Here is a 23,721-nt window from a genome sequence, read left to right as displayed (position 1 = left end):
TCTTTTCTCGAAAGGTGTCTTTAATGTTTCTGTAGACAGTATCTATCTTACCCTAGTGAGATAAGCCTCTACATCCTTACATTTGTCCTCTAGCTATCCCTGCTTAGCCATTTTGCACTTCCTCTCGATCTCATTTTTGAGACGTTTGTATTCCTTTTTGCCTGCTTCATTTATTGCATTTTTATATTTTCTCCTTTCATCAATTAAATCCAATATTTCTTCTGTTACCCAAGGATTTCTACTAGCCCTCGTCTTTTTACCTGCTTGATCCTCTGCTGCCTTCACTAGTTCATTCCTCAAAGCTAACCATTCTTCTTCTACTGTATTTCTTTCCCCCATTCCTGTCAATTGTTACCTTATGCTCTCCCTGAAACTCTGTACAACCTCTCCTTAAATTCCCACCTTTTCGTAGTTTCTTCAGTCTTAATCTACAGTTCATAACCAATAGATTGTGGTTAGAGTCCACATCTGCCCCTGGAAATGTCTTACAATTTAAAACCTGGCTCCTAAATCTCTTTCTTGCCATTATATAATCTATCTGATACCTTTTAGTATCTCCAGGGTTCTTCCATGCATACAACCTTCTTTCATGATTCTTGAACCAAGTTTTAGCTATGATTAAGTTATGCTCTGTGCAAAATTCTCCCAGGCGGCCTCCTCTTTCATTTCTTACCCACATTCCATATTCACTTACTACGTTTCCTTCTCTTCCTTTTCCTACTATCGAATTCCAGTCACCCATGACTATTACATTCTCGTCTCCCTTCACTATCTGAATAATTTCTTTTATCTCATCATACATTTCATCAATTTCCTCGTCATTTGCAGAGCTAGTTGGCATATAAACTTGTACTACTGTATTAGGCGTGGGCTTCGTGTCTACCTTGGCCACAATAAGGCGTTCACTATGCTGTTTGTAGTAGCTTACCTGCACTCCTATTTTTGTTATTCATTATTAAACCTGCTCCTGCATTACCCCTATTTGATTTTGTATTTATAACCCTGTATTCACTTGACCAAAAGTTTTGTTCCTCCTGCCACCGAACTTCATTAATTACCACTATATCTAACTTTAACCTATCCATTTCCCTTTTTAAATTTTCTAACCTACCTGCCCGATTAAGGGATCTGACATTCCACGCACCGATCCGTAGAACGCCAGTTTTCTTTCTCCTGATAGCGACATCCTCTTGAGTAGTCCCCGCCCGGAGATTCGAATGGGGGACTATTTTACCTCCGAAATATTTTACCAAGAGGACGGCATCATCATTTAACCATACAGTAAAGCTGCATGCCCTCGGGAAAAATTACGGCTGTAGTTTTCCCTTGCTTTCAGCCGTTCGCAGTACCCGCACAGCGAGGCCGTTTTGGTTAGACTTACAAGGCCAGACCAGACAATCATCCAGACTGTTGCCCCTGCAACTACTGAAAAGGTTGCTGCTTCTCTTCAGGAACCACACGTTTGTCTGGCCTCTTAACAGATACCCCTCCACTGTGGTTGCACCTACGGTAGACTACGGCAATGTCCATGGTTCTTGGGGGGGGGGGGGGGGGAATCTTTGAGTGTTACTGGTATTACGTTACTCCATACCGAAACACCATAAATTCATTGAAAACTTAACAAGATTTTTTCAGTAGTTATGCCATACTAAGTTATCAAACTGTAAATAAGGTAGCAGGAACGCACAGCTGGAGGTATGTGAAACTTCTGGCTGACATCAGCCATTTTCGCCTGCCTTATAAACGAGGCATGTTCCAATAACTATCGACCCTTGCATGCACTGAGATGGAGTGTAGACACAAAGAGCCAAGAATTCACGCAGGGACGCGCGTGAAACTGTGGTACTACGGAAGAAGGCAGGCTGCTGGCAGGAAAAATATGCTTGCCGGACAATAAGAAGGTTGCTTATAGCTCAGGAACACCAGCAGATTCTTAGATGAAGCACAAACATGAGACGGACCAGCCCTGATTCAATGGAGTCCTTTCTAGAAGCGAAATAGCAAGGAAAGGGAAATATAATTGCGCAGGCTTCCGCGGCCAGAGTCACTCGACATGAAAGTTTTCTGGGTTTGGTACCGCGTCATAATGTAAAAACTACTGCTGCTATAGAAAAGCCAACGTTTCGGCGGTTATGACGCCGTATCAAGCCCAGAAAACTTTTATGTCGAAAAGGAAATATATTATCTATGAAATTCTAACTAAAAGATCGAAGCTACAGAAACTGACAGGTGCAGACGGTCATTGGGAATATCCAGAAGACAGAACACGCATGTTGACGATGTGATAACTGAAGAAAACTTGATAAGCCAAGATCGCTAAAAAAACATTTTATTGGATGAGTGGTTTCGACAAACCTGTAGTGTAATGATTGGGCCTTATAATTTGAAATTTTTATCACTTGCAACACTGGTGGACAGCTTGTTGAAAAACTTTTTTTAATTTTTTTAAATTAAAGCATAAGATCCGATGATGACAGCATAGCTCCATCTAAATCCAACATAAGAAAGATGCTTTCTAGTGATCTTGGCTTGTGAAGTTTTCTTCATTTATGACACATTGGAGATCCCCATTTATAGTTGTATGATAATGCCCAACACAGGGATGAACCCAGATTACCTAAGAAGACTATGCTGAAGAGACCACCGGTGACGTGAAAGATCGAGGAGTTGAGTTTAAAAGGAGTGAGATCAAGAGATTTAACATAACATCAGTGGGATGACAGGCAATCGTGAGAACTGAGCATCTGACAACTCTGGAAGGTGTTCTAAAACCAATATAATAATAACATAACGTAATAGTCTAGTATGGGACATAGATTTACCCCTTCCCTCAAGTTTTACATTGTTGCGTTTCATACCGAGTGAGAGTGCCGCAGGTCGCGCTCAATGAAATCCTATATGTAGGAGATGGGTTCAAATTACTGCCCAGAATATACACTCCTGGAAATTGAAATAAGAACACCGTGAATTCATTGTCCCAGGAAGGGAAAACTTTATTGACACATTCCTGGGGTCAGATACATCACATGATCACACTGACAGAACCACAGGCACATAGACACAGGCAACAGAGCATGCACAATGTCGGCACTAGTACAGTGTATATCCACCTTTCGCAGCAATGCAGGCTGCTATTCTCCCATGGAGACGATCGTAGAGATGCTGGATGTAGTCCTGTGGAACGGCTTGCCATGCCATTTCCACCTGGCGCCTCAGTTGGACCAGCGTTCGTGCTGGACGTGCAGACCGCGTGAGACGACGCTTCATCCAGTCCCAAACATGCTCAATGGGGGACAGATCCGGAGATCTTGCTGGCCAGGGTAGTTGACTTACACCTTCTAGAGCACGTTGGGTGGCACGGGATACATGCGGACGTGCATTGTCCTGTTGGAACAGCAAGTTCCCTTGCCGGTCTAGGAATGGTAGAACGATGGGTTCGATGACGGTTTGGATGTACCGTGCACTATTCAGTGTCCCCTCGACGATCACCAGTGGTGTACGGCCAGTGTAGGAGATCGCTCCCCACACCATGATGCTGGGTGTTGGCCCTGTGTGCCTCGGTCGTATGCAGTCCTGATTGTGGCGCTCACCTGCACGGCGCCAAACACGCATACGACCATCATTGGCACCAAGGCAGAAGCGACTCTCATCGCTGAAGACGACACGTCTCCATTCGTCCCTCCATTCACGCCTGTCGCGACACCACTGGAGGCGGGCTGCACGATGTTGGGGCGTGAGCGGAAGACGGCCTAACGGTGTGCGGGACCGTAGCCCAGCTTCGTGGAGACGGTTGTGAATGGTCCTCGCCGATACCTCAGGGGCAACAGTGTCCCTAATTTGCTGGGAAGTGGCGGTGCGGTCCCCTACGGCACTGCGTAGGATCCTACGGTCTTGGCGTGCATCCGTGCGTCGCTGCGGTCCGGTCCCAGGTCGACGGGTACGTGCACCTTCCGCCGACCACTGGCGACAACATCGATGTACTGTGGGGACCTCACGCCCCACGTGTTGAGCAATTCGGCGGTACGTCCACCCGGCCTCCCGCATGCCCACTATACGCCCTCGCTCAAAGTCCGTCAACTGCACATACGGTTCACGTCCACGCTGTCGCGGCATGCTACCAGTGTTAAAGACTGCGATGGAGCTCCGTATGCCACGGCAAACTGGCTGACACTGACGGCGGCGGTGCACAAATGCTGCGCAGCTAGCGCCATTCGACGGCCAACACCGCGGTTCCTGGTGTGTCCGCTGTGCCGTGCGTGTGATCATTGCTTGTACAGCCCTCTCGCAGTGTCCGGAGCAAGTATGGTGGGTCTGACACACCGGTGTCAATGTGTTCTTTTTTCCATTTCCAGGAGTGTATGTTCGTGAGGATTTCTTAACAGCGTTAAAAAGAGATTTTCTCATGTGTCCGCCATATAAGATGATGATCGATACTATATAGGTGATTTTCGTTTATCACTTAGACTCATTAGGTGTTATGTAGCGTCGTCTTATCGACTATTTTCGCCGGCGTATCTTATCGACAAATCGTTTAATAAGCGGCAGTGTGCCTCAAATAGATACCCAGTAGTGTCTGCAGAGTGAAGCGGGACAGAGGAAAGGTAAGTAAGACGTCGCCATTCTTTGCGATTGCGGAGTACTATAATGGCTTACTCTCGTCGAAAGACCGTTGTATAAAATGGTTCAAATGGCTCTGAGCACTATGGGACTCAACATCTATGGTCATCAGTCCCCTAGAACTTAGAACTACTTAAACCTAACTAACCTAAGGACATCACACAACACCCAGTCATCACGAGGCAGAGAAACTCCCTGACCCCGCCGGGAATCGAACCCGGGAACCCGGGCGCGGGAAACGAGAACGCTACCGCACGACCATGAGCTGCGGACTAGACCGTTGTATACCTTCATCCTGTGGGCACATATAAGATTAACTCTTTCATAATCACTCAGCAACAAAATTTAGATTGTTAAAATACTTGTTTTACTGAAGTGTGTGAGGGATGAATAAGAGTCAAATCGATGAATCTTATTTTGCCGTCTATCACCCGTCGCTTTTCTCTCCATACCGACTGCTCTTCCCTGACCTCCCCTTCGCCACTTCTTGTTTTCTCTGGAACCGCGTGAACCGTCACCACTAACTCCCAATCTTTTTTTGTCTACTATATCGTCAGCAAACCGTCACATCTTTCGCAATTCATTCTAAAGTAGAATCCGGTGAGACCTGAACCTATGACGTTATGTTCCAGAACACGTGACTGCCAGGTCTTGGTAGTACGATATAAAACTTCGTTAACTATGGGAAGAAGATATTAGCTCACTACTTGAAGCTATGAACGTTGCAACACATAAAATCAATTCCCCAGATACGACTGTCAAACTTCATTGCTACCAAACAAACGAGAGCGAGTTGATAGGTAATGCCTCTGAATATCGTTATGTGAAAACCCTTGTACGTAGCTTTGTAAACAAAACAAACTTTCTTAACATTCTACATGTCTACATACTTGCAATCGGCTTCCGCTACAGGGCTCCGAATTGTAGCGTATAACATTTGCGAAACTTAACTATGTGCTATAATTGAGTTTGGAATGCGAAGAGTTCGCGGACAATGCCAGACTACCCACAAGCTGTCATCGATCATCCTTCATTCACTCCCGACTTGGCCCCATCCGATTTGGATCTGTTTCCAAAACTTAAAGAACGCCTTCGAGGACTTCACTTTGATAGACATGAAGCGGTACAAGTAGAGTTGTGGCTGCACCAACAGATCCAAACATTCTACATTGACGGTGTCAACAAACTGGTCTCTTATTAGGTGAAATATGTTCCTCGTCAGAGTGACTATGTTGAGAAACAGGTATTTACACATGATGGACAAAGATGTAGATTGTTAATAACGTTTGTTTCATTTAAAAAGCTTTAAGAATTTTCACATAAAAAAGTCTGATTCATTACTTTTCAACATGCCGTTGTGAATCGCAAGTGGTACTCTTATTGTTAGTCTTTATCTCTAACATGACAAAAAGAGATAAATGGTGATAAGTCACGATATATGGATACCTTGTGAGAAGTTAATTATGCATGTAAAATGCTGCAGTGCTTACAGAAGTTGTTTGCAGTTGCTAAACGGTATAGTGAAATTTATTTAAAATCGTTTAGAAATTCTGCTGCCATTCCCAATTTCTTGAAACCCAAATTCCTATTATGACGGCTACTTACGCAAGATCAAATACTTGCCGATAGCACGTCTGATGCTGTGTAACGAGTAGATAGTGACAAATCAAAGATGTTGTTAAACTGAAGAACACAGATAAAAATGAATTCAGTGGATCTTTAAACTATTTACTTTAGATAACCATCGTTGAAGAGGCAGTCGCTTCCAAAAATCAGACAGAATGAGAATCTTCATGTATTGCACCAAGCATATATTGCAGTAACTCACTTTGGATGCACATATAAGGAACAGTAAGTTCCCAGTAAAAATATGAGTAACTTGAAATATTACATATTATAATAGTATTGTCCATACGATAGTCATTTCGTGTGTACGCTCTATGTAGGTACGTTTATTGTAAGTGCAGTCTTCGTGAACTTCTCTTCGTAAGTAATATCTTCGTGAGTAGCACACTACTGATTAGTCCCTTCCTGAATAGTCCCTTCGGGAGCTGTCCCTTCCTGAATATCCCCTTCGTGAATACTTTCTTCATAAACACTGTTTTCTTTAGAGCTCTCTTCTTAATGCTATCTTCGCTAATGCTTAAGGAAAAGAGCTGGTAGATCCCGTTAAACAAAAACAACGCAACATAAATCATTGTAATGCATTTCCACTATCCAGAATCAGTGTAAATGGATAAATGTAGAAAATTCATGGATTATAAGCCGCATTAAGACATTTTTAAAATTTTTAACGGGTTATCCTAAGCTGCGTAGGCTGTCATCGGAGATTTCTTAGCTGACTCCGAAAGGTAGTCGAAGCAAGTTGCCATCAGTACAGTGAACAAGTGACATGGATTTAAAAGCATTGAGACTGATATAGTTTTCTACTGTTAGGATCCCAAATCTATATACCCAACACAAGTACTGTAGCAGCAACAATGGCAGAGTTTCAAGGAGACGCTGGGATCTGCACAGCTTGTGCCTCCCGAAATGCTGTCTGAAAACTGACAATAACTGACCCAGAGACCACTTTAACCTTTTGGTTTGATGCTGTTCTCCACAGATTCCGCCTAATTTTTGGAAATTGAAGGATTTCATCTGTTTGAGGTTCACGACGTTTGTGCAGAACGCCCAACAATATGCCTCATCTTTCCTCTCTCATACCTTGGGCTCCCCTTCCTACTAAACAGGGCTGCTTCCCTGATTTTGACTGTCCTGAGTGCATGACTTCTGCTGCTTGGTTTCCACTCTGATTTTCGGCCAGTGTAAGAAACTACCCAAAAACTGCTTTGATAGCTCCCAAAAGACAGTGAAAATGTATTTCCTTATTTTATGTTTGAGTAGGTAACCTCTGAGGATCGGGAAACAGAGCATGTGCAGCCATTACAAGAGGGATATATTTTTCTCTCTTATGGCCTGACAGTTGGCCCCCAAACGTCGTAACAAAGGATACGTGTGCTCATAATTGTAGAGTTTATATCTCTCTTTGGTATTTGACAGTTACCCTTCAATAGTGTCATTACATTACCTCTTTCAGAGATCCTTGTGGTAACAAAAACTGTGTTCATTTTATTTATTGTAGGCATTTCGCATGACATTCTGATGAGGCTCCACTTTCCCTGCCCAAGTCTGTATTTCTGTTACCTTTTCAAAGATCTGACTTACCATTCGCGAGCACTATATGCGAAATGTAGTTCGCTCTAAAATAACTTAGTTAATACCTATGTTCATCATGCCAGCCACCAAAACGAATAATCGGAACTCATAGCAGGGAAAACAGCCCTCACTCGTCACATTACCATAACCGAATTTTATTTCAAGTAAATAGTGCTCGACAGTTCACCTACGTCCTTCTCACTATCGTGTCATTTACTGCGACTCGTCCAGGCAAATATATACGTCATTTACACCTCCCCAAGCCATGTAGCACATTCACTCTTGCGATCAACAGCTTCCAGCTTCCTGGCAACTACAACATCTACACCTACATCTTCACTCCGTGCACCATCTTACGGTGTATGGCGGGGGGCGGGAGGGGGGGGGGGGGGTACTTCTGTTACAACTATCTAACCCCATTTCATGTTCCATTCTCCAATGGCTCGTAGGAAGAACAACTGACTGCTGCGGTTAGTTGAACACCTCTGTAACACTTTCTACTACTCGATCCCTTCACGTAACGCGCCGCTCTTCGTTGGATCTTCTGTTTATGATACTTAGTATGGGTTTCAGTCTCATGAAAAGTATTTATGAATCTGTCGAACGCATGTTTCGTGAGCCCTTCTTTCGTGGATGAGTTTCGTTTCCCTGAGATTCTCCCAATGAACCTGTCTGGCATCTGTTTTTCCAGCTACTTGTTTTGCGTGGTAATTTCGTTCAAGTCGCTCCAGATGATTATACCAAGGCGTTTACTTTCGCTCACGTTTCCAGTTATATGTCGCCAATAATCGAATAGCGGTGAATTTCCTTACCTGTTAATGGTCAGTACGCTGTACTTATTTACACTCGAGGTCAACTGCCAGTCTGTACACCAACCGTCGACCTCTGCAGGTCTTTCTGAAATACTGAAAATGTTTTTTTGTGGTCTATGTTGTTAAGAAATGTGAAATATGAAAACAAATCGTCTGTAGTACGACTACATTGCCACGTAAATGCGGTGTGCTCCCTGTTTCTCCCTCTGCCCCCTCCTTGCGCTCAGACAGTGTGGCATGGCGGTGGGGGAAGTGTGCAGTGAGGCTGAGCAGTATGGCAGCACTTGCGCCAGGGCAAGGCTAGCAAGCCGAATTCTTGGCCGCCACTACCGACGATCTTCCTTAAAAATGGGGATGAGCTGCGCTCTTTCATAGTCACTAGGTATCCTTCGCTACTCTAGTGGCCGACAATAAACTTCTGATAGATAAGGAGCAAGTTCTTTCGCATAATTTTCGCAGAACCTTAGAGGTATGTCATTTGCTCCAGTCCTGCTATCCATGGATAGGTCTGGCGGTGACATTTGCACCTCAGCTACAACTGAAGTCCATGCGCCAGGTAACAACTATGCCCGACAGGAGATTTGAACAACACACTTTGAAACTCGCTGGTCTCTATCAGTCAGTTTATTAGGCGTAAGAATGACGTCATTAGTGGTGTGCCTGGGCACATCAGGTCTCAAATCACGGACTATCTTAAATAGTAGCCCGCTACGAAAGTTCCTTTTTCGAACTAGCTCAAATAGTTGTATCATCCTGACACAAAACACGCCTGTAATATGAATCCATTTTGCACGAAATTGCATTCCCTTGGATGCGTGACGTGACCCTACACTGGGCTTATTTAGTCGGGTGTTTAAAGGCCTTTAGTGACAAAGAGGCGGAGAAACTTGCTGTCTGCTCTGATTTCGTGGGTGTTCAAATAGGTGTGAAATCTTATGGGACTTAACTGCTAAGGTCATCAGTCCCTAAGCTTACACACTAATTAACCTAAATTATCCTAAGGACAAACAAACACACCCATGCCCGAGGGAGGACTCGAACCTCCGCCAGAACCAGCCGCACAGTCCATGACTGGCTGATTTAATATCGGAGCACAGATCTAAATGTATGAAGTTTGGTTCTCAATTGGGATTAATGTCTGACAGCTGTGTGATTTGTTCATGTAAGATGAGTCACTTTGTGATACGGTCTAGATTCCATGTTAGATTACGGCTTCCCTTATAAAAATATGACAAGGTGTCTTTGAAGCCTGAGTGACAACACACCACCTCCAATAAGTCTCGGTTTAGTAGAACACTATACTGTTCCAATGAACTTTCGCTTTGATGGCTGCTCTGGCCTTAAAATGTCTCTGGCGCTACACTAGTCAGTTCTATCAAGACTTTTGCGTAACAAGGTTGGCAGACTGCTTTCATAGGGTGCTGTGTTGCTTGAGGCTAGCTATATTCCCCTGAAGACTGTCTCTCTTCCATAGTAATCCCAATTGTTGAAGCTATCCTGACCGCCAGATGCACTTCCAACATCATCATTAGTACGGATTTGTTACCGAGCGAAGTGGTTAGCACGTTAAACTCATATTCGGGAGGATCGCGGTTTAAATCCCTGGCCGACCATCCATAATTAGTTTTGTGTGATCCTCATAAATCGTTTAACGCGAATGGCAGGTTGGTTCCGTTGAAAGGCCACTGCCGATTTTCTTTCCCGTCCTTCCCTAATCAGAGCTTGTGATCCATTTCTAATGACCTCGAAGGGACATTAAACGACAATCTTGTTTCCTCTTCCTCTGGGAGTGGATAAAACTAGCACAATGCAGCAACTACGCAGTCACTTAGACTAGCTTAGAACGTCGTCAGTCACAGGACAAACGCTTGTTGCAGAGTAAAAGACGAGCACTCTCCGTTGTAGAAGCTCGCACATAAAGTTTTGGTGGTTTCTGTGTGTTGTGTGCAGGAGAACTGTAGCAGCCATGGAGCAAGACTTTAAAGAGCTGGAGGAAGGACCAGGGAAGAAGGTGGCGGACAACTGCGGCGTGCGGCTGTGGCGGGTGATGCCGTCCAACTGTGTCCTCTCAGGGAACTACATGAAGCACTGGCAGAAGCTCAGGGACTTCCCCGTCACCGACGGAGACATCTGGGTCATCTCACAGCCCAAGAGCGGTAAGGTCAACAGCACGGTATCAGCCTGTTCCGATTTCCTGTACAAGCTGCTACAGCTTTTAATGGGCGCTGAGTGAATAACATTTGAATATCAGCGCACGTACAAAGGCGATCTACATTTGTATGTATATCCAGAGATACACTGTAAAGACAACTGCGGGTTTCACATAGTACCAGTACTATCAGTTTTGCCTCCTATCCCATTCGCGTATTGAGTGAGGTAAAATAGACCCTAATCACATCCATTCTCATGACTTCACAGTGAGATGTAAGATGCTGACGCGTAACGATTCCACAGTCTTCTTCAAATATAGGTTTCTCCAACATGGTTTCGCGTGAGTACCTCGTATTTTTTCCAAGGATTCCCATTTGTGTTGTCCGAGTATATTTGTTCCGCTTTAGTACGGGCAATACCAACCTCTTACGACTGTGAATTCTTTTGGTGTCTGTTGTCACAATTACTCAATAAGAACTCCAAACCATGGAGCAATACACTAGAACTGGCTGCAATGGCGTCTTGTATGTCACTTCCTTTACAGCTGCACCGCGAATTCCCAGAACCATTCCAACAGATCTAAGTCTTCGATTCAACTTCCTTAATGCTGATTTTACGTAATATTCGAATCTGGTATCGCTTCTTAGTAATATTTTTGTGCATTTGTCCACATTTAACCCTCTGAGCTCCAACAATATGAAAAAATAGAATTTTAAAATTTTCCACAAAACTAACTTTTCTTGACATCGTAAGCAATGAATACAACAAAATAAATTGTCAAAAAGTAAACAACCGACTGTTGGAGGTGGTTTCACTATGGAGCAACTAGGGCATATAGTTATCAATCTCCCATCATTTCATGTGGAAACGAATCCAGAAACAATTCCACAGGAGATTCCCAGCTTACATCAACATCCTCAGCGAAGTCATGTGCAGAATCATTTTATTTGTGAGTTTATCATGGTAGGTTCATCTTCAACTGTCGTAACATAGTCATTAATTACATTTTCAATTAGCAGCTCAGGAACTGAAAACGGAGCTGAAGTTTCTTAAGTACTTGCTTGATGAATAACATTCCTCAGGTGTCTCTGATTTCAAATCACTCGGAATTTCTTCTTATAAGACACTGACGTTTAGATCATGAGTGACTTCTAGAAACTTTCATGAAAATACAATGCCTAAAACATATTACAGTATTAAATAACAACTAAAAAACGACCCTAAAATTTAATAAATTTACATCCAATTATAAAATTAATTGTAAAAGTACATACACCCCCAGTGGTTTCCTGTTGACATCACTCATAAAAACTTTAGTACAAATTCGAATTTATGTTACAAGAATTTCAGATATACGTGTCTTCACTGTCCATGATCTCCATAATGTAATCATTATGCAAAAGTATAACAAAAGTATAACAAAAATTTGCAGACACAAATCTCCTACTATTGCCTAGCAAACACTCCGCGCTCACTGTTGCTTTGAACGCTGTTGGCGAGTGCTGCATCCACAGACGTACCTCATTGTACCACTTGGAGACTCTGTCTTGTAATAGCGCGGGTGGTTCCACGCGAAAGGCTAAGAACAAAGAGGTTAAAGAAGAGCTGACAACCTACACTAAATGGAAATTTTGTTCCAGTCTTTTTACACTTTCTTATGAACGATTAAAGATGATATTTCGCTGCAAGCGACGGCGTCTTCTTATAGTGTTACAGGTCGTATATGATGCAACATTTATGTATGTTGAAAACGTTGTGGAACCGACAATGCTTTTTTTAGGTACACTCAAAGTCAGTTTCGTTTCTATGGAACATTCCCCGTCTAATATAACTCACTGGGTTCTGTTATCATACATATTTCTTGAGCGAATCATATATTTGTGACGATGTTCCGTACGGTCGTATATTGGTTAGTAACTGAGTGTTGACCAGCTTCCGGAAATCTAGGGAGATCTATCTGTCTCTAACAACAGATAAGAACAATTAAATCAAGTTTATTCGAGCAGACGGACAGCGTAGCTGTGGGTTTCCCTCTATCACCTGTCACAGCAGACAGTTTTAAGCAAGTGTTCGAAGAAACAGCATTCCAGTTGGCACCATTACGCCCAGAATGCTGGCTACCGTACGTCGACGAGTCCTTTGTTACCTGCCCACACGGAGAAGAAGAGCTTCTGAACTTCCATCCACGTCTCATTCAGCAGCACAGCAAAATTCCCTTCACCATGGAAATAGAAAAGAATGGGATGCTGCCTTTTCTCGACCTGGAAGTTTACTGTAAGTACCATGGGAAGCTTTGACTTTATAGAAAGCCCACCAACACGGACAGGTCCTTGCATCCATCCTTCCACCACCATCTTACGCAAAAGAAATCGGCCCTGCAAACTTTAACTAAGAAAGCTTGCAGGATCAGCGACAAACACAATCTCAAAGCTGAACTACTGAACCTCAAGATGAGGATGATACGAAAAACTATGGCGCCAAAGGAGGAGGGCAATAGGGAAATGCACAACGAAACACGGAACACCGTCCTGCTACCATATGTACAAGGCGTCATTCAACGCCTGGGCAAAATTCTCCGTCGTAGCAACAACAAAGAGATTCTGGGCTCAACGAAAGATACAATTGACAAATTTCATGCCTCCGGATGCGAATGTGGATGACAACACGCAACCAAAGACCAATAAAAAGAACACCTGATACCATTCCTCCTCACCCTCATATCCAATTACAGCACTCCCCCACAGTATATAAGTAATCAAACTAGCGCCCATTCAGCAATTAGCAACACGCCCTGAGGAAGGCGTCTAGTCACCGAAACGTAGGAATTTGATAGTTGACAATGCGCTCACAAACCCAGAAGAATTTTATTGACAAGTTTCTGAATTATTTACTTTTGGTCCAACAATGGTTCAAATGGCTCTAAGCATTATGGGACTTAAAATCTGAGGTCATCAGTCCCTTAGACTTGGCGCTACTTAAACGTAACTAACCTAAGGACAACACACACACCCATGCCCCAGGCAGGATTCGAACCTGCGACCGTAACAGCAGCACGGTTCCGGACTGAAGCGCCTAGAACCGCTCGGCCACAGCGGCCGGCACTTTTGGTCCTCTGAAGGAATTATCTCTTCTCTGTATTTCATAACGACGCATTTCGATAGCCAGTGAAGACAATAAGGGGGAGATGACTGACAACTGCAATGTGTTTGTCCTCCTTCGACTGCTGGTTTTATCTGCGCTACTGTTTTTCCTGCGAGTGCATGTTGAATTTATAATTAATGATCTACATCCAGAGAGAATCATAGGACTTTGTGACTTTCCTATCGGGCCCATCGTGTTTGAGGGCACATGTTGGGAAGTCCACACCGCGCGGGCCAGACGCGCGGTCTTGGGCGTCTTGCCACGGTCCGCGAGGCTCCCCCCATCGGAGGTTCGAGTCCTCCCTCGGGCATGGGTGTGTGTGTTGTCCTTGTTAGCTTAAGAAGTGTGTAAGCCTATACCGATGACCTCAGCAGTTTGGTCCCATAGGAACTTACATTTCCAAAATTTCGGGAGGGCTACAAGTACAGGAATAAAAATTTTGCGCTCGATTGCGCAATCCAGGATTCGCTGTTTTTACTGGTTTGTTAGATTATGTGTTCATTTTGGAGAAAAAAAAAGAACTTCCCTCTTGTTTACAAGCCAACACGGAGACGACGAGGGCAGACACATGTCCAAGTCCTACGGGTGCTCAGTAATAATAGTCGTTTCAGTTTGCATTAAGGCAAAAAACGAAAGAAACATGGACGCACCATTTATGATTAAAAGGGCATTTTAAAATATTGTGTGAAATCCAGATTCAAACATCTGTAAACGGACTACAATTTTAAATCGTGTTCTTCACAGAATCCTAGTTCTTTTGATATACAATAGCAGAGGTTGAAAATACCGCTTCACTTGTAAATTACTTTATTTTCACACGACCGGACTGTTATACGCCCATCCTCAGGTGTCGTAGCTGTGCTGTGGTCCCCAAGCGCCGCGTGTACCAGGCGCGGTGTGCTGCCTATGAGCGCAGAACAGGGACTAAAATAAAGTAATTTACGACTGAAGCGGTATTTTCAACCTCTGCTACAATGCTCAGTTGCGGATGTTCTTCCAACAGGATTGTTTGTGATATAGAATAACTAGAATCACTTCAGTTAACCAGATTTACAAGAAGAAGACAGCATAGAAGTCATTAAAAAGAAGAATAACTATTTTTCATTAAGAGTTTAAAATTATAAAAATATTTCACTGATGATGTCACTCATTTGCATGTGGTGTGTAAGGTCGTTTGTGGCAATATATTATTCCAGTAATGAACGTGAAGCAAATAAGAGGATGTTTTAATGTGACTATACTAATTCATTCCATATTCATTAAATTACAGCTCACAAAAGCATATTCACTGTGATATGTGATATAATCAAAATGATGCAATGCGACCTTCGCAAATACCCACACATCAGGTGCGATAGATCAGTTAAGCGGCGCGGACTACTACCATCCCTCACCGACCTTGCATATGCAAGCCAGCAGTTATGCACTTCAGTTACCAGATAACTGAAAGTATGCATGATCCAGTCACATCGATGTGACAAACGTGAACGTTCGGCGTCAAGGAGCAAAAACTACTCGCAGACAGCAGATGGCAGCACTAGCGGTGGAGGGTATATGAAGCGTGTCTGGGGCACGTGGAACCGGAACGATTTATCTGACGTCCAAAACGGCGTGACCGTTGACTTTCGAGACAAGGGTGGAAGCATTTCTGGAAAGACAAAATTTTTAAACTGTTGGATTGCCGCCGTGGTTAAACTATATCGTGGATGACAAAATGGCGCTATCCAAAACTGGCGCCGTGGCAACTGTGATGAGCCACGAGTGCAGGGAGTGGCAACTGACCCTTAACATAGACAAATGCAATGTATTGCGAATACATAGAAAGAAGGATCCTTTATTGTATGATTATATGATAGTGGAACAAACACTGGCAGCAGTTACTTCTGTAAAATATCTGGGAGTATGCGTGTGGAACGATTTGAAGTGGAATGATCATATAAAATTAATTGTTGGTAAGGCGGGTACCAGGTTGAGATTCATTGGGAGAGTCCTTAAAAAATGTAGTCCATCAACAAAGGAGGTGGCTTACAAAACACTCGTTCGACCTATACTTGAGTATTGCTCATCAGTGTGGGATCCGTACCAGATCGGGTTGACGGAGGAGATAGAGAAGATCCAAAGAAGAGCGGCGCGTTTCGTCACAGGGTTCTTTGGTAACCGTGATAGCGTTACGGAGATGTTTAGCAAACTCAAGTGGCAGACTCTGCAAGAGAGGCGCTCTGCATCGCGCTGTAGCTTGCTGTCCAGGTTTCGAGAGGGTGCGTTTCTGGATGAGGTATCAAATATATTGCTTCCCCCTACTTATACCTCCAGAGGAGATCACGAATGTAAAATTAGAGAGATTCGAGCGCGCACGGAGGCTTTCAGACAGTCGTTCTTCCCGCGAACCATACGCGACTGGAACAGAAAAGGGAGGTAATGACAGTGGCACGTAAAGTGCCCTCCGCCACACACCTTTGGGTGGCTTGCGGATTATAAATGTAGATGTAGATGTAGAGTCATAGATGACAGGGGAGACTGACGGCTGCGGAGATGTACACGGGCGAGTAGACGTGCTGCGGTTGAGCAACTGGCCATCCAGACAGACGAAGTGGCTACCAAAACTGTCTCCTCAAAGACTGTTCAGCGAACGTTGTTGCGTATAGCCCTCCGCAGCAGCCGCCTCATTCATGCTGAATGCTGTTCATCAACGACGAATGCTGCAATTTGCACGCTAATACCGCAACTGGACATCCACTGAGTGGCGACAGGTGGCCTTTTCAGATGAATCACGTTTTATGTTCCCTCTGAGAGATAGCCCTTACCTTGTGTGGGTCTGCAACAACCGTCGTACGGGTTCAGTACGCAGGAGTTAGCGGTACGGTCTGCGGAATGCTTTCGTGGTATTTCCTGGGTGATTTCGTCATTCTGGAAGACAAAATGGAACAACAAAAGTACACAACTATTCTTGCGGACCACGTCCACCCCTACATGCAGTTTTTTTTTCCTCGGCACGATGGCATCGGCCAGCAAGACAATGCAACATGTCACACAGCTAGCAGTGCGCGAGCGTGGTTCGAAGAGCACTGGGCTGAGTTTACCGCAGTCACCTGGTCACCACACTCCCCCGACATAAACCCAATCGAGAATCTGTGGGATCACCTCGATAGGCTTTACTCACCATGGATCCTCAAATGGTTCAAATGGCTCTAAGCACTATGGGACTTTTGAGGTCATCAGTCCCCTAGAACTACTTAAACCTCACTAACCTAGGGACATCACACACATCCATGCCCGAGGCAGGATTCGAACCTGCGACCGTAGCAGCAGCGTGGTTCCGGACTGAAGCACTAGAACCGCTCGGCCACAGCGACCGGCATGGGTCCTCAACCAAGAAACCCATCGCTCAATTGTCCTGGCACTACATCCCTGTCGGTAGCTTCCAGAACCTCACTGAATCCGTGCCTGGATGTCCGCACTGTAGAAGATGGTGACTTGTTCGGGTTTCACCGGATCTGCTGGTACGATGTCTAGCCGTCTCAGATGCACGTTAACTGATGGCAAGCGATGGCTTGTACGTTTGTTTCATTTGCAGAAAGGAAATTGTATTTTGCTGGTACATTCTTATTAAATATATGTGGTTTATTCGACAGCCTCAAAAGCCTTGCAATTTGTAACATGACTATCGATCTAAGATGTCTACGCCGTGTAGGAGTATATTTAGGTTTATTTGTGTTACAACATAGTAAGTGAGGTGTGAATGAGGTTCCTGAGAAGGAATGACAGTATTTAGCCATTGGACATAGAAACTTCTGTGTTTGTATTTCAGTCAGAAACATTATGATGTTTAGGCTTGCGATGTTACTGATCCAAGCAGCATTTCAGCGAAAGTAATTAGTGAAATATCTTCAGCTCAGCTACTCTGCTTACGGTTTCAAGTATTTAAAAACTTTTGTGTTGTTTCAGCGTAAGACAGACGCAGACGTTGTACGTCAAAGCGTATGGTGATAATTGCTCTGCCGGACGGAGTGGCCGTGCGGTTCTAGGCGCTACTGTCTGGAACCGAGCGACCGCTACGGTCGCAGGTTCGAATCCTGCCTCGGGCATGGATGTGTGTGATGTCCTTAGGTTGGTTAGGTTTAATTAGTACTAAGTTTTAGGCGACTGATGACCTCAGAAGTTAAGTCGCATAGTGCTCAGAGCCATTTGATAATTGCTCTGTTCTTAACGAGACGAAAACGAGTAACGTCGAAAACAGTAAATGGAAAACTAGCACCAGAGAGCAGAATGTGGAATGTGTTGACAGTCATGTACACGAAGACCAAGAAAATATTTCGTATACCCAGCAATTTATAAGGTAATAGACTGTAGTACCTGTTCTATTTATTTAGGTTTGAGTCTGTTAGCGTACTCTTACTTTGACGGGAAAGACGTTATTAACAGCTTACAGTTTTGTTTGCTTTTGTGTGCGTGTGTGCGTGCGTGTGAATGCGTGAGTGCGTCTGTGTGTGTATGTGTGTGTGTGTGTGTGTGTGTGTGTGTGTGTGTGTGTGTGTGAGGGAGTGAGTGTCTGTGTGTGTGTGTGTGTGTGTGTGTGTGTGTGTGTGTGTACTTGGGGTGAGAGATGGGAAAGTGCTATATTAACGGACATTTGGCGTTCTGGGCGTTATGACAACAACCAGAGTGCCTTAATAAGGGCCCTAAAATACCTCGGTTGATCGTACTATTCTCATAGTCACAGTCATCATCACCATCGTCACTGATGAACTTTTTCCGCATAGCACTTGTTTTGTATCAAGAGTCGAAATCAGAGCCTAGCTTCAACCTGTCATACACGTTACTCACAAAATATACTCTACTAACAAAATATATCATGGAATTACTTTCTCGGTAATTTGCTGGGAAAACCTACTTGCTAGGAAAATCCACTCTGTAGGAATAAACATGGATTCAGAGCAGAACGATAGTGTGGGAGCCAGCAGAAGATACAGAAACACATGTAGACGCCGTATTCCTTGACTTACGGCAGGTGTTCGATACAGTGCCGCGGCACTGGCACGTGATGAACAAAATACGAGCGTACGGAATACGAGACCAACTGTGTGACTGGACCGAAGAGTTCCTAGCAAAGAAAACACAGCATGTCATTCTGAACGGGGAGAGGTTTTCAGACCTAGAAGTAACTTTGGGCGTACTCCATTAGACTGATACAGGACAATTACTTCTCTCAATATATATAAGTGATCTAGCAGATCACGTCAGAAGTTCAATGAGGCTATGCACGAATGATGTTGCATACAGAGAAGATGTAAAGCCAGAAAATTACACCGAAATGCAGATAGATCTGCAGAGGTTCAACGCTTGGTGCACGCGGTGGCAAGCGACACCCAACATAAATAAATGTATTGCGTATACATAGACATTATATGATTACACAATTGCAGAAAGATCACTGGAAGCAGTTACTTCTATAAAACATCTAGGTGTAAGTGTACGGAGTGATATGAAGTGGAAAGATAACGTAAAATTAATAGTAGGTAAGGCACGTTCCACAGTGAGATTCAATGGAAAAATCTCAGGAAATGTAGACCATCAGCAACAGCGGTAGCTTATGAAACAAGTCTTCGACTAATGGTTGAATACTGCTAGGCAATCTGGGATCTGTACCAGACAGGACTGATAGAGGAAACAGAGAAGATACAAAGAAGAGCACTACGTTTCGTTATACCTTCATTCAGTAAGCACAAAAGCGTCACGGATATGGTCAACCAATTCCAGTGGTAGAAGCAGCGCTGCAAAAGCGGCGCTCTGCATCAGTGTGTAGTTTACAGTTAAAGTTTCGACAGTGTACGTGGCACGAAGAATCAAGTAATATTTACCTTCCACCTACGTATGTCTCGCAAAAAGTCCACGAAAAAAAACTCAGATAGTTTCGAGCCAAAGCGGAGGCGCTTATCAGCGATCGTTCTTTCCGTGAAACATTCGCTACTGGAATAGGAGAAGAGGGCACTGACACTGGTACGCGAAGTACCCTCAGCCAAACACCGTGAGGTGGCTTGCGGAGTATAGCTGTAGACACATGTAGATGAAATTCTCAGTTTCAAATATTAAATTTAAAACTGGTATTTCCCACACTTTCCAGTACATTAGCGGCACCGATTATTTTTCAGGAACGACATGGACGCAGGAGATGTCGTGGCTGCTTGGCCACAACTGCGACTTCGAGACGGCGAAGAAGGTGCCCCTCGACTTCAGAATGCCACACATAGAGTGAGTATTAAAAAAAAAAAGAGTTGTTCGCAGGATATTTGTTGTATTCACCAATTATACATGCCGTCAAACACAATTTGTGGCAAGAACTAAACCCCGTGTCGTCGAAAGTAGTTACTGTTATGCAAGTGCCTTGATTGCACGCAGAAACTCTACATCTCGTACCAGAGCCGAATACGGTTAGGAAAAATCTACACTTATGTGATCAAAAGTACCCGGACACTTGGCTGAAAATGACTTACAAGTTCGTGGCGCCCTCCATTGGTTATGCTGGAATTAAATGTGGTGTTAACCTACCCCTTAGCCTTGATGTCAGCTTCCACTGTCGCAGGCATACGTTCAATCAGGTGCTGGAAGGTTTCTTGGGGAATGGCAGCCCATTCTTCACTGCAGCACTGACGAGACGATCGATATCGGCCGGTGAGGTCTGGCACGAAGTTGGCGTTCCAAAACATCCCAAAGGTGTTCTTAGGATTCAGGCCAGGACTCTGTGCAGCCCAGTCCATTACAGGGATGTTATTGTCGTCCAACCACTCCACCACAGGCCGTGCATTATGAACAGGTGCTCGATTGAGTTCAAAGATGCAATTGCCATCCCCGAATTGCTCTTCGACAGTGGGAAGCAAGAACGCGCTTAATACATCAATGTCGGGCTGTGCTGTGATAGTGCCACAGATAGCAACAAGGAGTGCAAGCCCCCTCCATGAGAAACACGACCACACCATAACACCACCGCCTCCGAATTTTACTGTTGGCACTACACACGCTGGCAGATGTCGTTCACCGGGCATTCACCATACCCACACCCTGCCATCGGATAGCCACTTTGTCTACCGTGATTCGTCACTCCACACAACGTTTTTACACTGTTCAATCGTCCAATGTTTACGCTTCTTACACCAAGCGAGTCGTCGTTTGGCATTTACCGGCGTGATGTGCGGCTTATGAGCATTCGCTTGACCATGAAATCCAAGTCTTCTCATGGCCCGCCTACTGTCATAGTACTTGCAGTCGATCCTGTTGCAGTTCGGAATTCCAGAGTGATGGTCTGTATAGATATCTGCCCGTTACACATTACGACCCTCTTTATCTGTCGATGGTCTGTGTCAGTCAACAAACGAGGTCGACCTGTACGCTTTTGAGCTGTACGTGTCCCTTCACATTTCCACTTCACTACCACATCGGAATCAGTGGACCTAGGGATATTTAGGAGCGTGTAAATCTCGCGTACAAAGTATGACACAAATGACACCCAATAACCTGACCGTGTTCGAAGTCCGTGAGTTCCGCGGAGCTTCCTTCTGCTCTCTCACGATACCTAATGACTACTGAGGTCGCTGATACGGAGTACCTGGCAGTATATAGCAGCACAATGCATGTAATACGAAAAACGTATGATTTTGGGGGTGTTCGCATACTTTTGATCACATAGTGTATGACAAAAATTGTGGCAAGACAGATTAGCAAACGTTTACAAATTTATTAAAGGAAGTTATACATCACGTGTCTTGAGACCGCGTGTCAGTGTGGTGCGCGGAGGTTATAATTAAACTTTCCTACTTGAGTCTGTGTAGACATGGAAACTGTTCACCGTATGGGGACCCAATTGTATTGGAATGATGTTCAGACTCTGCGCTACAGCATTTGCCTTGTTAGTAGTGTTGGTCTTAAGACTTCCCGTTAGGCGCCGCTGCTGCTACGGCGACGTACGATTGTAACACAAACATCATTGAGCAGTAAGTTGCTGACAGTCAACAGGGGCCTGGACGAGGTGAGCAGTACTTTTCTGGTAAAGTCGTTTTATGGAAACAACAACAATGGTGGTGCTGCTCTTCGTGAGTATCGACGCATTAAAGGAAGGAGTTTGAAAAACATGATTCCGAAGTTCGAAATAACTAGCGATTTTTGAATTTCTCCTAGGAGCGTCCGAGGGCCAATTGCGCCACAGATCGTTGAAGAAGTTACTGCTTCCATGGCTGACAATAGCACATGTGAGAATGTGTGATCTTCAAATGGAGCACCACCTGTGTCATGACAACTGAACACTCCATCGTCCACCACTATTTAGGACAGCAGCAGATTAATCTCTATTGCGATTCCAGGCTGTCGTGGATGGAGACGGTCGTCACATTGACCAACGTTTGTAACTCGGAACGTAAAATGGTTCAAATGGCTCTGAGCACTATGGGACTTAACATCTGAGGTCATCAGTCCCCTAGAACTTTACTTAAATCTTACTAACCTAAGGACATCACACACATCCATGCCTGAGGCAGGATTCGAACCTGCGACCGTACCAGTCGCGCGGTTCCGGACTACAGCGCCTAGAACCGCATTCGGAACGTAAACATGGTACGGAATTAACAGACGTTATCCTCTAATGTGGAAATTACACTGTGTTTCTTTGAATAGTTAATTCGTTATTTCTCTTCCGCGTGTCCTCACAAATGTTTCCACAAAGTTTCATTGTCGCACAACCAGTCGTTTGTCATGGTGCTCTTTCATATTGCGGAAGTTTAATTATAACTACCTTATAGGTTGTGGACAGTTGGGAATGTGGGCCTCACGGGAAGCGAGCAAGGGATAAGTCCCTGCAGTTGTGCTATCATCAGTGCCCTCGGTGGCTCAGATGGATAGAGCCCCTATCCTGTAAGCAGGAGATCCCATGTTCGAGTCCCGGTCGGAGCACACATTTTCAACTGTCCCCATTGAGGTACAGTTGGCAGCTGAGGGTTTCGATTAATTACCATTTCTTTCTAGAGAGGCTGCATGGTCATCTTTGGTAGCTGTTCTTTCGGAACAGTTATTATCTTCATATAGCCTGTAAATTGTTTACTTTTCCTGATCTGTCTTTGGGCACTAGACTAGTCCTGAATCTAGTGAACATTGACTAACACAACTAGCAGAATGTAACGTTGGTCTTTTCTTTTGGGTGACTGTAGATACGACCTGATGCTGTCTTCAGGCTGGGTGTTGATACTGTCGAACTAAGTACATGAGTGGAGCCGTGCATCTGATTATATACGCGTTTGGCTGATAGGTGTCCACCCGGGATATACGAGGGTTGGAACTTTAATAGTGGTAACTATTTATTTACAGCTCGTACAAAATAGATATGTGTTTCAAAGTTTTACTGACCTTCAGAGTAGTCACCAGCATTGTGTATAACCCGTTGCCACTATTAAAGTTCCAACCCTAGCACTTGTGTAGTGCAAAGCAGAAGCATAATAATAGACGGTGTTGTGTATGCTCTCTGTTGTGTGTGACCATAACCAAATGAACCTCTCTAGTCGCTGGCCTTGCCGTGTGGTACCGTCTCCGTGCATAGCTGTACTGTATTTTCTGACGGACGCAGCAATATTTCACGCTATTTCAAAGAAGGAAGTAACATAAAACTTTAATTGAAAATTGTCTTAGTTACTCTGCTAGAGACTAAAATAGAGGTTGCTCTAAACCTTTTCAGATATGTAACTAATGCTCGGAGATGATTTTTACAGACTTTTCGCGATCTTGGATGGGCAATGTGTGTAACGTTCGTGTTTTTAAACTATTA

The 23,721-nt window shown here is 44.3% G+C and overlaps 1 protein-coding gene across 1 annotated transcript in view; it reads left to right on the top strand.

Annotated features, from left to right (window-relative positions):
- The first annotated feature begins 10,593 nt into the window (after window positions 1–10,593).
- LOC124803284 (luciferin sulfotransferase-like) overlaps window positions 10,594–23,721 on the top strand; it is a 35,728-nt gene continuing 22,600 nt past the window's right edge. The window contains exons 1-2 of the mRNA XM_047264466.1: window positions 10,594–10,783; window positions 20,069–20,168. Coding sequence (XP_047120422.1) covers window positions 10,594–10,783; window positions 20,069–20,168 — 290 coding nt within the window. The remainder of the gene's footprint in view (window positions 10,784–20,068; window positions 20,169–23,721) is intronic.

The sequence above is a fragment of the Schistocerca piceifrons genome, chromosome 6 (genome assembly GCF_021461385.2).
Source record: "Schistocerca piceifrons isolate TAMUIC-IGC-003096 chromosome 6, iqSchPice1.1, whole genome shotgun sequence".
NCBI classification, from domain to species: Eukaryota; Metazoa; Arthropoda; class Insecta; order Orthoptera; family Acrididae; genus Schistocerca; species Schistocerca piceifrons.
The sequence above is the reverse complement of the archived record's forward strand: the minus strand, read 5'-3'. Positions and strand labels throughout refer to the sequence as shown.